Source organism: Melanostigma gelatinosum (genome assembly GCF_949748355.1).
Source record: "Melanostigma gelatinosum genome assembly, chromosome: 6".
Classification (NCBI taxonomy): domain Eukaryota; kingdom Metazoa; phylum Chordata; class Actinopteri; order Perciformes; family Zoarcidae; genus Melanostigma; species Melanostigma gelatinosum.
In genome coordinates this window covers 16,225,731-16,241,742 of record NC_136639.1, presented here as the reverse complement: position 1 = coordinate 16,241,742, position 16,012 = coordinate 16,225,731, and the positions used below count along the sequence as shown (strand labels likewise).

The 16,012-nt window shown below is 42.4% G+C and overlaps 1 protein-coding gene across 2 annotated transcripts; it reads left to right on the top strand.

The window, feature by feature from the left end:
- Nucleotides 1-201: 201 nt before the first annotated feature.
- On the top strand, nt 202-13,060 carry trpv4 (transient receptor potential cation channel, subfamily V, member 4). Of its 2 annotated transcripts, none has more exons than XM_079270847.1 (17): nt 202-339; nt 1,306-1,387; nt 2,011-2,447; nt 3,057-3,232; nt 4,475-4,627; nt 5,297-5,437; nt 6,773-7,071; nt 7,203-7,382; nt 7,607-7,765; nt 8,392-8,484; nt 8,624-8,697; nt 9,041-9,206; nt 9,307-9,373; nt 10,392-10,696; nt 11,135-11,262; nt 11,355-11,476; nt 11,598-13,060. In XM_079270847.1, the coding sequence occupies exons 2-17, from the start codon at nt 1,379-1,381 to the stop codon at nt 11,696-11,698; spliced, it is 2,610 nt and encodes an 869-aa protein (XP_079126973.1). In that variant the 5' UTR covers nt 202-339; nt 1,306-1,378; the 3' UTR covers nt 11,699-13,060. The 2 variants fall into 2 exon arrangements, with proteins under 2 accessions (XP_079126973.1, XP_079126974.1); XM_079270848.1 differs by lacking the exon at nt 202-339 and adding an exon at nt 1,147-1,201.
- The last annotated feature ends 2,952 nt before the right edge of the window (nt 13,061-16,012 follow it).

Here is a 16,012-nt window from a genome sequence, read left to right as displayed (position 1 = left end):
GAGGATTGTAACCAATTCAATTTAGTTATGCAATGGTGACTGGGACCGCCCACTTAGTGTCAAAAAGAAAATCTACTCGCTCGCGAGCAGGTGAAAGTTTCGCGAGCAGAAGAGCAGTGATATTAGTCGCGCGCTAGGGGACGCCCCTCGCGCTCAAAGCATACTATGCCTTCATAGTAGATACTGTGATTTAGTCAAAGCGTTTTGTGTAAACCTAAGGAGGCAACAGAGGAGCGCTCAAACACCACAGAGAGAAAATACGTCTCAAACGGGGGAAAAGAGCTGCGGACTCGTTTATTTCTCAAGAAACTCAAACTAAAACCAACAGATTAGATAAAGGTAAGTCACACCTCTAATCGTTATTCATCAGCCTATGAAGGCAATCTCATACATTAGTATGTGTTAAGGAAAACATATTCAACTGAACTCCGTATTTTAATTATCAAGACCTTGTTTGAGAGACAGTCGACTCTTAATGATTCCTCATGTGTTTTGATATATTTAATATTTTAACTCTGTTTTGTGTGATTTGACACATAAGCGGCCATGATGTGGACATCCTGCTCTGGATAATATCACATCAGTGACAGTGAGCAGGAAGTCCCACATCTCTGAGGCTACATTATAGAGTCACCCACATTTAGAAATGTTCTCAAGTGGATTTCCAATGGGTAATGTGAGCTTTGGGTCTACTTTGTGTTATTTCATTTCAGTTTTAATACTCAGCGGGTCCTTTGCCATCAGACACCTCCACCTATAACGATTAAATCCTTTTCTCTTAGTCTGTTATAATAGTTGATCAAGGACAGCCTCTCTTTGTTCCTCCGTCTTTTGACAATCAAAAGCCTGTTGAGGTGTAAAGGTATGGTACTCCCCTGTGTGTCAGACAGGGACGTGCGTCATGGCTCCCCCTTAGTGGGACCCCAGCTCCCCTGTTTGTGTTGCTCCTTTGCAGCACAGTCTGGCGTATATAGGTTGTCAAAGTCATGAACAATCTCAGGAAAGCATATGATTTGAAAGGAAGCCTCAGGGGGAACAAGTGAGGATGTTCATGTTTTTCTAAATTCGGTTGTGATAGCACAATGCAGTAAAGTGTGTGTGTGTGCTGAGTTGTAATGAGTATTGTGGTGTGATTCTGCCTGCAAGAGAAAATATATCCTCATGACCGATGACGGGCCGGACTCACAGCCAAGTTATTGATGTTGGCACCAGTCCCCTTCACCTTCTTCTCATATATTCCAACAGCTCTTTATGACACTTAGGACCTACAGATTATTTTTGTGTGACTCTTTTTTGTTTCTACAGGACACCCACATGCTTCAGCATCATTTCCAGTTGCCCCTGAAGAGGATTTTGGCACACCATTGTGATAAAAGGGATGAATGAGGTACAGAGGGGTTAAATGCCAAATTTGCTTCAAGCTTCAAAAGTGGGAATTTCCAGGGTTCCTTTGGAAATAGTCTAAATGCAGTTAGTTGTCCACTTTAAAACAAACAAAAAAAACTGCTTATACTGCTCAAATAAGCAAGAAAAACATTCAACTGATAAAAGACAAGATACAAGTTATATAAATGAAAAGTACCCGAGCCTAAATCTACGCCTAATTGCTGGAAATGACAGAAGTTCCCTTAGCCAAATGTTTTAAGCTGACAGTTTCGGCGTTATGAAATATATAGGAAGTGAAACGTTCCTATTTCACACGATCATAGTCTGATTGAATTTGAAGCGATTAAAGGCTCCCTGTTATTTATTTATTTTTACCTTGAGACGCGCTATGAAGTTGTTCTTCTATCAGGGTCCCTGTTTTGTGCACTTGCGTACCATTGGTGTTCCACTATACCACTGATACACATGTGGCTGCAACACGCCAAGATATGCCGCAATGTGCCGACAAAGGCAGGGAAGAAGACTGTTAGCTAGGAAACATGAATGTCAAAATTGACCTTGCAGATGTTTTATGAGGAAGGAAATGCATTTAACATAATTGTTACACCTCTATGATACTTCCAGGGCCGTTCTGCTCTCCTCAGAAGGTGCCACCTTGCTTTGTCCAAGGCCGACACCCTCGTTTCTGTTCCTGCCAGAGCCTCTGTGGACTCAGGTGAGGGCGGGGCCGCTCAACCTGAGAGCGATGCAGCCCTGTCTGAGCTCTCTCACCTGTTTGAGAATGAGGATGGCTCCCCGTCAACTCAAGACACGAGTCACGATTCAGCCCCGGAGCTGGTTCAGCCCGGCCAGCCGGCGGAGAGCAGACAGAACCTGCGGATGAAGTTCCAGGGTGCTTTCAAGAAGGGCATTTCAACCCCTATGGACCTATTGGAATCCACCATATACGAGTCAAATGTGGTTCCAGGTCCCAAGAAAGCACCCATGGACTCGCTCTTTGACTATGGTACCTGCAGGAACACCAGCAACCAGAAGCGACGCAGGAAGAAGCTCCCAAGAGGGTGAGAAGGGCCTCGCTGTCTCTAAACTACAATTCACGTGTGTTAGGATTTAACAATCATGTGTTCCTCAAGACCTTTTAGTTTAGTTGGGGGGTTTCTAGTTTAACAGCAGTGAACTTGGACTGCTGGTGTGGAAAAATGTTGTCATGAAAATGAGAACCTACAAATGCCACTCTGTAGACAGAGGTGTGCCACATGAGGAAGTACGTACACACACACACACACACACACACACACACACACTCACACACACACACACACACACACACACACACACACACACACACACACACACACACACACACACACACACACACACACACTGGACCAAGAAGTTCCTCATTCAGCCCATTCACCGAGCTAACAGAGAGCATGCTGTTGGTCGCTCTGCAGCCGTTGAGGTAATATTTAGGCTGCCCAACCTGTCCAATAAACACAGAGGTCTATTTACTGAAGCACTCGAGGGTGTGGATGATTGCCTAAAAGATGGTTTGTGCATCAAACACCCATTCAATTCTTAATTCTATGTGAATGAAATGTAAAAAATAATTCATATTCAAAGGGGATCTTACAGTGAATGTGTGATGTCATGTGTCTGTGTCTCCTTAGTAAAACTGAGACATCCTGTGACGATGGTCAAAGCTCAGACCCACCGAAAGTAATGAAAATATTCAACCGCTCTCTCCTCTTCGACGCCGTGTCACATGCAGACCCCGGGGCCCTCGAGGGCCTGTTGGAGTACCTGCAAAGTCACGAAAAGAGGTTAACTGATGAGGAGTTCAGAGGTGAGACTGTTGTTACCGGTACTTGCATCAGATATCTGTACGGCTTTTCTTGCCAGTCTAAGCCAACCACTGAAACTTAACTACAACTACACTAGACTGCAAAGGAAGAAAATGGGTTTGTGTTTGCACACGGGGGGCATTTTGTGATACAGATGACACATAATAATAATTGGCTCTTCCTTTGCTCTAAAGCAGAAACTCAGTTGTATCCAGTGATTGTTTTACCTTTGCCCCTTTGTATTCCCCTGCTCCTTCCTCTCTATTGTTTTTGGCTTCAAGGATGTGAGAGGGAAAAGGTGGAGTTGAGTCTCTGTGCTGCTGGAGGCAGGCCCAAGGAAAGCTTCCTGTGTATGTCTAAGAAGTTGTGTCAGGCTTATAACAAGGAGCAGAGAGAAATCACAGCAAACTGTCATCTCCTTCAGATAGTTGAACAGGGCTTTACAGTGTTTTAAAAATAGTCAAGCGCTTTCTTGACCCGTATTTTAATTCCCAAAACTCTGTTTCTGTCATTATGTAACCTACTGGTTCCCAGTACAGTTAGAGCAACACACCAGGAGGTCACCTTTTAAATGACAGTAGATTCCTAACCAGGAGTCCTTCTATTCAAGGGGGTACGTCTGCAGTTGCCAGTTGGTATGTGGAAAGATATTAGAGTACAAATAATTATAACTTAAAATAAGGAATTACGATTTGATTTAAAAAATGCATATCCTCAGCTGAAACACCTTACCACCACGTGATGCTATTAAGAGAAATGATTTAACTTAAGCAAGTAAGTGGAGACATCTTAACAGCTACTGGACCTAAAAGTAATACCTGAATGGTGAAAGGTATAGCTCAAAGCATTTCATAAATTGTTAAAATTGTTAGCTAAATGAAATGGATGAACTGTTGAGATAACTAGCTCAACGTAAATGTAAAAATACCGTAACATAATGAATGAATGGATAAAATCAAGTAGCTAAACTTTAGGGATGAACAATTTAAATCATAAACTACTGGATAAATGGTTGAAATGCAAAGTTTCTGCCATTCGTAGTGCAAAACGCAAATTTGACCAAACAAACCTAAATATGAACAATTCAATTCTCTGAAAAATACATTCCAACAATATCCACTTTTATGTAGTTGATGGTGTTGAATAACATCCAGTAATTCAAACATATTTGGAACAGGATTGGTAATGTTGATGAAGGTGCACTTCAATACAAATCTTCAGTGTTCATTTCATTATTCCACCAGAGCTGTCCACGGGTAAGACGTGTCTGCCTAAAGCCCTGCTGAACCTGTACGGTGGGCAGAACGCCACCATCCCACTGCTGGTGGACATAGCGGAGAAGACCGGGAACCTCAGAGAGTTCTTAAATACGCCCTTCAGGGACGTCTACTACAGAGGTATGGACACAACACAATGATAACGGTCAGTTACATAAAAGTGATTTGTAATTCTAAGAAGTTGTTGAGTTACTGTCGCTTGCCTGGCTGGTGTTGAGGCCCCATTAAGGGGGAAGGGCAGTATTTAAGTTACGTATGTTTACAGCGACTATCTACAGCTGCCCAACTGAAATACAGTCCCTTCCAAATGGCCCAGGCCTCATTTGTTTGGCCTTCATCTCTTACATTGTTTTGACGAAACAGTGAAGGCAGCCTTTCACCCTTTGCAAAAAATAGGTTTCAACTCAAAATCTGGCGTTGCTCTTCCTGAGTTTCTCCATGATTTAAATTGTGTCTTTATCTCTGTACTTTTCACTGGTATGGAAGTCAGGTTGACTGTTCTTCTGTTCTTTTGCGTCATACAGGAAACACTTTTTATGTGACAACATACAGGCTTTTTTAAACCCCCATAAATACAACCTGCACATAAATGGCCCGAGGCCCTCGTTGCTTTTAGTCAGTTTTTATCGACCTTTCTTTTGCTAACAATTACCGAATAGTAATAATCTCTTGGAGAACATCATTCTTTCAGCTGATATTTATTAGATTGAACACAGCACACCAAACAGCCCTTGAATACCAATAATAGTTCAAATGTTTCACTATTATTGTGTTTTTTTGCATTGTCAGGCCAGACGGCTCTCCACATTGCTATAGAGCGACGCTGTAAGCAGTATGTGGAGCTCATGGTGGAGCACGGAGCGGATGTTCACGCCCAGGCGAGGGGACGCTTCTTCCAGCCCAGGGACGAGGGGGGCTACTTCTACTTTGGTAGGGACCTTTGTCAGCACAGAAATCTAGTGTGGAAACAAAAGAGTTCATTGTGCTTCTGAATTTCTGTTTTCAGCAAACATTTAATCTATCCTAAGTGATAAAACACTGAGGGCAGATGGTCACAGAAAGATGTCTGGAGAGCCGTTACTGTGTTTTCTGCTTCATATGATGGTAATGATGTGGTTTAAATGACTTCGCTGGTCACTCTTTTAGTTTCCACTGCTTTACTCACAAGTGGTTAGTCTGTCTTTTACTGCCAAGATAAAATAGCTGGTACATGGTCCTTGCAAGGAAACCTCTGGTAACATGGAGAAATGACGTGACATAAGACCCCACCCCTTTCTTAACGTGGCAGGTTTTGGCTGAACAAACACAGTTTGTTTTCTGAAGTATCGTACGAGAGACCGTCATTAGTCGTGCTCCAAAAACACGTGAAAAGACGAGCATTATGGCAAATGTTCAAGGGGTTGTTCAGTGAAAGGTGTCAGTGTTCTACAGTGAAGAAAAGTCCACATCCTCTGCCGACCCTCCCCTGGGCAGGACTTCACTGACCTGTAAGAGAGGAAAAATACATCACAGCCTGTAAAGTAAACTCAACACTGCCCTCTGCGGTGTCTGTTCAGGCACAACCTTCCATATCACCGGATGCGGTACCCTGCTTTGTGTCCTTTTTAGCCTTCAGAAGATAATTATCGCAGCTATAACACTTACTCTCCTAAAACCCTGAAAGAACAATATCTTGTTTTGAATTATGTTTTATTTTTTCCCCAAAACCAATTTTAAAAAATTGTTTGTTTGATGACATTCATGCATTATATTTCTCACTCATCACAGAGGAGATGATTTCTATTTTGCACTTAGCACGGTTGCCATTCCCAAATCCCAGCGTGTCCGGACACAGTGTGAGTAATTTGCTGCGGAGCTTTGCAGTGAGGTGAACAGGAACCTGGCAGGACTGAGGGCTAATGGGATTTAGACTCACGCTAACACTCTGCATGCACCCGTGCAAATCCATGAAGAGGAGCGTCTCTATGTGAGGTGACAAAGTAATCTGTCACCCATGGCAACAGCTCATTTTCAGCAGCTGCTTTTGGCACTCTGGCCCCATTGCGCCCCTCCCTCAAACAACTGCTAATTGTACTGTTTTCATAGCGGGGATTTAAGTCAGATCTTTGATCCGTGCTTAGTATGCTTTGCAAAAAACATACACACGTCAGCTACACTTCTTAATTAACCATCCTGTTGATTTGCTTATTTGTTTTCTGAAATACAGTTCATTTAATCTCCTGAGAATTCAGTATGAAGTTAGTCTCTCTCTTTCTCTTTGCCTAGGTGAGCTGCCTCTCTCACTGGCTGCATGCACCAACCAGCCTGACATAGTGCACTACCTGACTGAGAATCCACACAAGAAGGCCGACCTGCGGCGCCAGGATTCACGTGGAAACACGGTGTTGCACGCTCTGGTGCACATTGCGGACAACACCAAGGACAACACGCGTTTCCTCACAAAGATGTACGACGTGCTGCTAATCAAGAGTGCCAAGCTCTACCCAGACTGCAACCTGGAGACGGTGTTCAACAGCGATGGCATGTCCCCCCTCATGATGGCTGCCAAACTGGGCAAGATCGGGGTAGGGATAACGATACAGCAGTGTGTCAAGCAGGATCAGTGTTGTAAAATACGTTTTCACTATGGCAATTCTACAGGCCATACTATTTTGAAGTCAAAGGTCAGAAGGTCAGTTTCTCTGTATTCCTACAGGTTTTTCAGCACATTATCCGACGTGAGATCAAAGATGAGGAAGTTCGTCAACTGTCACGCAAGTTTAAGGACTGGGCTTATGGGCCAGTGTACTCCTCCCTCTACGATCTGTCTTCACTGGATACATGTGGAGAGGAACCGTCTGTGCTGGAAATCCTGGTCTACACCAGCCGCAATGAGGTGAATAACAATATTAAGCTCAAGTTCATGCTTTTATTCCAACTGTAAAAAATACACAGCTGAAGTCAAATATTGTTTCTCTCAACATCAGAGTATTAAGAGCAACAAGACACCAGGCGTAGCATACAACATGTACGGGTGCATCAAAAGCTTGAGTGTGATGAAAGAATTGTGTGTGTTATTGTAACACTATATCAATGTCATGTTTCTGGTCCTGTTGTCAGAACCGACATGAGATGCTGGCAGTGGAGCCCATCAATGAGCTGTTGAGGGCCAAATGGCAGAAGTTTGCTGCAGTCACCTTTTATATCAGCGTGGTTTCCTACCTCATCACCATGATCATCTTCACCCTAGTGGCTCATTACCACCCAACGCAGGGAACGGTGGGTGTGAAACTCCTGAAAATGTTGTCTCATACAAACAGATCAATGCTTCATGATTGAAATTGTCAGATGTTCCCATACAGCATTGAATTGTCAGGACACCAAATGAACATATCTATTACAACAGCTTATATATGTGTACAGTATATGTAGACTACATGCGCTGTACATCAGATAGCTTAATACTGTCTGTACATAGAAATGTTCATGTGTCATTCCAGAGCAGACCAGAAACAGCCGGTTGTCCGATGGCAATATATGAGGAAACACCAACACAATCATTTTTTAGTATTCATATTTGTGAAATGCTTTGCAGTATGAATAATGAATGCTGCAGGACAAAGTAAGCTCTTAAAAGATATTAGTGACAATTGCAATTGACCAATTCTGCTGGAGACCTCCCAAAATCTTGCTGTTGAAGCTTTTAGGGGGTCTCAAGTGTCAATCAAGGGGTCTCTGGGCCCCCGTATAACGCATACCGGATGTTGGAAAGATAACAATTTTCTCTTCCAACTCTCTTCAACTAATCCTTGAACTCACTGTCTTATCAACTGATATGATGTGTTTTGTACGTTGTATTGCTTAAACTTTCAGACTGAGTTGATTGATTAGTCTCGTCCTTCCAGCCTCCGTACCCTTACACAACGTCCTCTGACTACCTTCGTATGGCAGGAGAGATTGTCACCTTGGCATCAGGAATCTTCTTCTTCCTCACCAATGTGAGTCAATACACTACGACGCCTTCTTATGCTTCCATCATTGGTTGCTCACTGCTGTCTCCAAGTCTCTTGCATCAAACTCAAAACTGTAAGGAAAGTGTTGTTGTCATTATGGAAATGTCTCTCCTGTTCTTTGCAGATTAAGGACCTCTTCATGAAGAAGTGCCCCGGGGTGAAGTCTTTATTTATGGATGGATCCTTTCAACTGCTTTAGTAAGTTTACATCTGCCGTCCTCGCTCCCCCTCTTCCTCACCTCTGCCGACTTTCACTCGAGGCACATTTTGCATCCTCTAAATTGAGTCATCTAATTCATTTCTCAACGTCCTCCCTGGCATGTTCTATAGTTTACATCTTTACTTCTAAATACAGAGCAGAGCATGTCGAGCACCTCTCTGAACCGTGGTGATTTAAGTAATTAGCAGCCTGGCTGTGATTTCCACATTCTGTAAAAAAGTGCCAGCAATTACGTCTTCCTGCCTTCATGTATTGCTTCAGAATCACAGACTTTAGCATTGGAATCGGTTCCTTGACAAACCTCCTCTCTGTCCTCTCTAGCTTCATCTACTCTGTACTGATTGTAGTCACAGCTGCTCTCTACCTGTCTGGCATCAAGGCCTATGTGTCTGTGATGGTGTTTGCACTTGTCCTGGGCTGGATGAACACTCTTTACTTCACCAGAGGCCTGAAGCTCACTGGCACCTACAGTATCATGATACAGAAGGTTAGATAATGGAGGAAATTAACTCATGGAAATGAATTATCCTTAAATATCACCACCCATGTGTCTTACCACTCTTTGTTTTTGTTTTTTTGGTTCACAGATTCTTTTTAAAGACCTTTTCAGATTTCTGCTGGTGTACGTGCTCTTCATGATTGGATATGCATCAGGTACAGTGCTCGAAGTGGGCCAGTACTCACCGATACACAGTACCGGCACTAATACAGATTACTCTTTGGCATACCGGGACTTTTTCTTGCGCACCGTATTTGCGCCGTAAGCTGTAAGAACACAAAAAACAATGTTGAGGGCATCTGAACACATTTTACAGGGCAAACATTGCCAGAAGAATAAAATGTTCAGACGAATGCTGTGACATGTGTAAATAATTAAAAAATAAATTATTATAAAGTTAGTTTTGTCTTAAACCTTTGGGGCACTATCTATAGTAATGATTGTGGTCCAAGATTATATACAATTGTATAGTTTTCAATTTTCCCATCCCAATAGCTCCTAGTGTCTTTTATTCACTGTAGAAATTCAGAATCTAATATAATAATAATATACGAGCATCCTGATTGGGACACTGCTCCTAAAACCTGAATGATTAGCTCACTCCCTGTCTGGCTGGCAGGTGTTGACTTCAGGCTGCAGGCATTGTATACAATGTTATAGAGTGATACTAAGGGCTACACATAACACAGGAGAGTTTCAACACTATGGGTGAATATACAAACACAGCACCTTAACCTGTTAGTGTTTTAGGTGGAGTATTACAATAGAAGATGCATAGCCCAAGTATAACAATTAAATCACTACTGACTAACATGCTTAAAGAAACGATAAATAAATAGAAAGATTTGCTGATACACACCCCAACATGTGAATAAGGAGAGTACTGACACTTCTTTTCCACTTCAAGCACTGGTCAGGTAGGCTTATGGTAACTTTACAGCTGTATGTCAGCATTACTAATAGGGATATATTGACTTTTATATCAATCACACTCTGTCTATTAACATATATGAAGCTACAGCCAGCAGCTTCATATTTAACGTACAGACATGAGAGTGGCATTGATCTCCTAATTTAACTTTAGGCAAGAGAGCAAACATTTCCCAAAATATTGAACTGTTTCTTTAAGTGCTCACTGAAACATAACCCAACCTCCTTTTCCTACCCCCATAGCCCTGGTGTCCCTGCTGACAATGTGTCCTCCACCGGGCACAGAGTGTGAGGGGGGCTGTCCCACCTACCCCAACTGCAGGGACCCAGATACCTTCGGTGCTTTCCTACTGGACCTCTTCAAGCTCACCATTGGGATGGGAGAACTGGACATGATTCACGGTGCACAGTATCCTGCGGTTTTCCTCATCCTGTTGGTTACCTACATCATCCTCACTTTTGTCCTGCTGCTAAACATGTTGATCGCGTTGATGGGGGAGACGGTGGGACAGGTGTCGAAAGAGAGCAAGAAGATCTGGAAGCTTCAGGTGAGCAGTGTTTTAAAGGGTCAGTTCCCCCAAATTATGGAAACACATACTGTCTCATTCCCTCCTCTGGTATCTCGCCATCCAGATAGTTTTGATTTGTTTTTGGCAGGTTTTGTGATATTCACCTCTGAGATATGTGGTCCACTCAAACACAAATTCAGTTTGTGGCACTTACTTATGAAAAATGTCACTTTCCTGCCGCCAAGCTAGCGGCTCTGTGAGGCTGTACTGTAACATCCGCATGCTAACTTGCTCATAAGGACAGAGCTAACATGCAGATGTCAGCAGATCTAATATTTCCATGGTACCATCTCAGTGTAGCATGTTAGCATGCTGTGTATAGCCAACTACAAAAAAACACAAGTAGATGAAAATATTTTTATGTTATTCGAGTGGCTTTAATAGGCGACTCTAATTAAACATAATGTTTATTCACAGTGGGCAACGACCATCTTGGACATCGAGCGCTCTTTCCCAGTCTGCCTTCGCAGGTCTTTTCGAGCCGGGGAGCGGGTGACTGTGGGGAAGAACTGGGATGGCACACCTGACCGACGCTGGTGCTTCAGGTATTATGCATGACTCACAATCACAGTCACTCAGCAGCGCCAATCCCACTTCAAAGAAAAGTGTCAATCCCAATGGTGTCTCGTTATATCAGGGTGGATGAGGTGAACTGGTGCCACTGGAATCAGAACCTGGCAATAATCAACGAGGATCCAGGCAAGAATGAGACCTGCCAAGCCAACGGGTTGCAGCAGAGTGTCAGAACCTTGCGGAGAGGTGAGATTCTCACTGTGCTCTCATGAATAAATGCATCGACAAATAAGTATATATTCATGTGGAGCACACACTAACTTATTCATAAAGATCAAAGAAAATCCTTCTTTCTATTCCCCTCCAGACCGCTGGTCCACAGTGGTTCCGCGGGCGGTGGAGTTAAGTAAGGGGCCGCGTCCTCGTGATCTGGCGATAGAGATGGAGCCGCTGACGCCCAGGCACTGACGCCTGCAGAAGACTAGTGCAGCCCTTGTTGTAAAGAGACAGCTGAGAGCCATCAGCACCAGTGAGATCACTTTGCAGGAGAGGATTTGGCCAATAACTACGAATTTGCACAGATTTTATTTGCATTTTGTTCAGAAAAAGTATAGTAAATATTACAGTAAGTCAGTGTAATAGGACAGAGGACTGGGCACACGGAAACACTGGATGTACAATGTCTTAAAGAATCAGTGACCCGAAAAACACCAGATGAAGTTAAAAACATCAAAATGAGATGAAAGAAAAAGAAAAACAGTATGGACACCGTTAGCTGTAATGTGTTTTAAACTTGTCACAGAAGAATAGAGAACTTATAATAAACATGTACTGTACATCTGCATTGCAGACATCAGTGGCTGATAACTCAGGGATTCAAGAAAGTCAAAATATGTCAGCATTTCCAGTCTCATTGTAATCTTATGGAAAACAGAATCATGGGTTTTTTAATAGCTAGCAGAAGCATACTTACTGTATTATTGTACGAGCAGTCTAAACAAACGCTGTGATAGAAATGCCATCTACAGACATCATCACAATCGGAGGTACTGCTTCAAGAAGTCATTGCAATACATATTGACAGGCTTATAGAAAAGAATGTTTGCTTTTATTTGCTTGCTTTACATTTTAGAGGTCCCTATATGAGATGATATTGTATGTGGTCATTTTAATTGTTTATTATTCAGCTTATGTGGTTTCGGTGTATCGAAACAGGATATATGTATTTTATAAAGTTTATTTTGCTCAATTTTCTAAACGGTATTAATCAAATAGTTTCAAAGTCTCAGCTAGTTTTCGCACTAGCTCAGGCAGCGCAGCTTTCATTTGATTGGAAACAATCCAGTATGCCAATTTCTGATGTGTGCATTATTGTATGAACACAATGACATTGTTCTGAACAAGATGGGCATGATGAGCAGGTTATAGTTGTCAAGCAAATATGCAAATGCAAGACAATAGCCTCCTGTGTTATGGTTTGTCTTTGAATTTTTAGAGTTATTGTTCCTTTGCAGCTGGGGTATTTGCATAATCAACTTTCAGGCCTTGCCATTATGTGCTTTCCCCTATATTTGCTGCAGTGTTTTTTTATTGCAATTGGCTCCTTGCCCGATAGAGCAACGACTGTATGTATACATGTATTTGTGTTCTTGTACTACATGACATGATTAAGAGCGAATAGAGCATACAATTAATTTTCACTAATTCATTGCTGTTGAGGGTCACGGGTCATTGTTCTCTGTGTGTACATTACTTTTATGAAGAGACACGATGCGTTTTTATATTTGTACATTACTGCGAAGAACAATAAACACCAAATACATTTTCTGAACCATACAGTAGTCTGTTTTATGATTCCTGCATAGAATTATGAGATCTTTTTTTTCTGAAGATATTTTGTAATCAGTATTTGAAAGATTGAGTTATTTTATCCTAGGATATTAGCTACTAATCAGCATCAGCCATAAAGGCTTTCATTTGACCAAATGTCCAGAATGAATTTGTGAGGAAAGGTTAAATGACAAATAATCATTTGGGAAAGTGCTGAAAACAATATCCATAAACAAAGATTAGTTTAATATTGAAAATGTAAGATTTTTGAGAGATATAGTTTAGTAGGACAAATCTTTAAATATCTACATTTCATTCATTCATTCATCTCACTAATATCACAACATTTCTATGTAATTAATTTCATGAAATAAACTAAATTTCATACCTTACTAAGAGTAGGGACATCTTTTGGTGGCCAACCATCTACATTACATGTGACATGTGTAAAAATGTGTTCTCGATTTTCAGTGTTTTCTCTTTTGGTTAAAAGAAAATGCACATTCATTACACTATACATTACACCTTATGGGGCAGTTCCTTCTCTGCAGTTCCTTCTCTGACCTGCTGATGGCTGCAGAGCTCTAACTTCCTCTGTTGTGTCGTATGTGGCGCTCCCAGGTCAGGCAGACAGGTCTTAGCTGTGTCGACTCCTGCAGAGACCGTAGGGCACGAATATATTAATATATAAAAATACATGTATTTTTTTCAATTATAGCTGTAAATATTGATTTGTCAGTGCTAACTGTTATTAGCACTATAACCTTTAATAGGTTATAGTTTGTAGGATGCAGTCCGCTTATGAAATATTCTTTCATGTGGATCTATCTCCGGCCTCGTTGACCTCGCTGTAACAGCCAGACAGTAATTATGGGGTTTTGCCTTCCTGATGAAACCACAAGCTGGCAACAATTTATGAAGTGCTTCACTGCTTTCCACCGTTTATAATTACACCTCACCTTTGCTTTTCATCTTCAAAATGCTACAGTGGTGATTCTCACTCATGATAACTAGGGCCTCACCTCCTCTCTCCCCTCTCTGAGGCCGGCAGTGCTGAAGGACACGGGGAATCTCTCACCACCTCAGAGAAGAGGCTAATCCTCTTTGCCCCAACTTTAACTGGGCCACTAATCCTCCAGGTTTATCTAAGCAGTGAGCACCTACGCTGCTGACAACTTGGCCTACCCTCCTCCCCGCAGCCTGTTAAGTAGGGCAGGACTCGGTCCTGCAAGTGTCACTGTCAGCAACTCTGGAACCGCACACTTGCACAGGAAGTGTGAGCTGTTAACAAAATGGCTTACTTTGCTTGCAGCATGTGCGTGCTCGCTGCCACAAATGTGTCTCAACAAACCAAAGTGAGAGCCAAGCAGGATCAAGTTGTAACGGCCATCATTTAGCAACCGCACATAAGGGAAAGTTGACCGTCTCAGCCAGAGGTCTTAAGTAAACTAACTTAGATATTGGCAGTACAAATTGTTCCGCTATTGTCCAGCCCGTTAAGCTTTTTAATGTGTTTAGGTTGATGAGTCTCAAGCGGATACAGGGCTGGACTTCAGCCAACTCATTCTCTATTCGCTAAACAAGACTCCAGACTGTCTGATATCGTCAAGTATAACATTCCTTGTCTGCCTGAGGTCTACAGCCTGGCGGAGAGAGGGAAACCTCCCTACACATTGGTCACACTCTCACTGAACATTTCACGAACTAATATTGCAAAAGAGGTGGATGGATCATCACTGGGTCATTTTAGACTAACACAGAAAGTCAGGAGATCTAAAAGCAGGTTTCAGATTTTCAGATTTAAGTCAGTTCTAATTTCCTTCCTTGATGTAATTCCTTGAAATTCCCTCCTTAATCCCCAGTGATGTAAATATTTCACCAAGGTGTGGTATTTCTAAACGGAACGAGCCATCACTGGAAGCACTGGGAGATGAGGAGCCAGAGACATATTGGTTAGGTGGCGTGTGAGATGACCTTTCAGTTCATCTAAGATGAAACAGGGCTGCTGAACCCGAAACGATTCAGAGTGTCTAAACTGACAGGCGAGGGCACGGCCGCGGCAGAGCGTCAGCCTGCTGCCCGGCCTCCATAGGCATCTCTCGTGATTTATTCTGAAATTGCCAGGGACTCAATGTGGCGTGCAGGTGAATGAGTTTTGCTAATAAGAGAAGCATTTCTGCTCCACAGAGCTCTTTTTCTGTCTGAGCGAGCATGTATGAAATCAGAGTGCAGTCTCCCAGTACCACACGCTCTGGTGGAGGCGGCTGGCTCATCAGTCTATGGCTTATCTGATGTTTTAGGTGGGTGGAGAGGTTGGGAGTGAGGAGAGAAATGAGGAGAAAGCGTCAATATGGAGTTCTTGGAGGTACCTGTGTTGTTAAACCTTTAGATCAGGTGTATGTTGTGTTACCTTATCTTCAGGAAGGAGAATTGTGAGACCATCTTGTACAAGCAAAATCCTAAGAAAGAGAAGGAAAAAAAGTTAAAAAAAAAGAATTTTTTTTTAATAGCTTGACATTCGAATATAGACTATTAATGATGAAATAAAAATATAATGCAGAACTAAAGCGCTATGTAGTTTGTTCTTCATTTTGGTGGGTTTTTGGAGGAGGCTTAGGAAGGTGGGAGCCACAGTAAAAGAAAAACATCAGTGGCTGTGCTTTGGTTTGTGAGAAAGTTGGTTCAGGTACGTGAGACAGCTGATAATCCCTTATATGACTTCAATGTCCAAGCCTTGGAGACATCTTGTCGTGGCCACGTCGCGTGAATTGCGTGTGAAGAGACTTAGCTTGCCTTTGCTTCTGCTTAAGGGTAGTCTCTCTAAATCCTCATCCAGGAAATCATTCCCACAGTTCAGAAGGGTACCTTCCCTATTCACTGTGGGTTGTTTCCCAAAGATACTTTGAGGCCTTAGGGATGCCACACGATACTGCTGCAAAGGTGAGGTAAAAG

What these genes read in the sequence shown, in the direction of transcription:
- trpv4 (XM_079270847.1), top strand. An exon ending in TCTACACCAGCCGCAATGAG is followed by an intron (nt 7,383 to 7,606) that starts GTGAATAACAAT and finishes TCCTGTTGTCAG; the next exon opens with AACCGACATGAGATGCTGGC. An exon ending in TGTCAGAACCTTGCGGAGAG is followed by an intron (nt 11,477 to 11,597) that starts GTGAGATTCTCA and finishes ATTCCCCTCCAG; the next exon opens with ACCGCTGGTCCACAGTGGTT.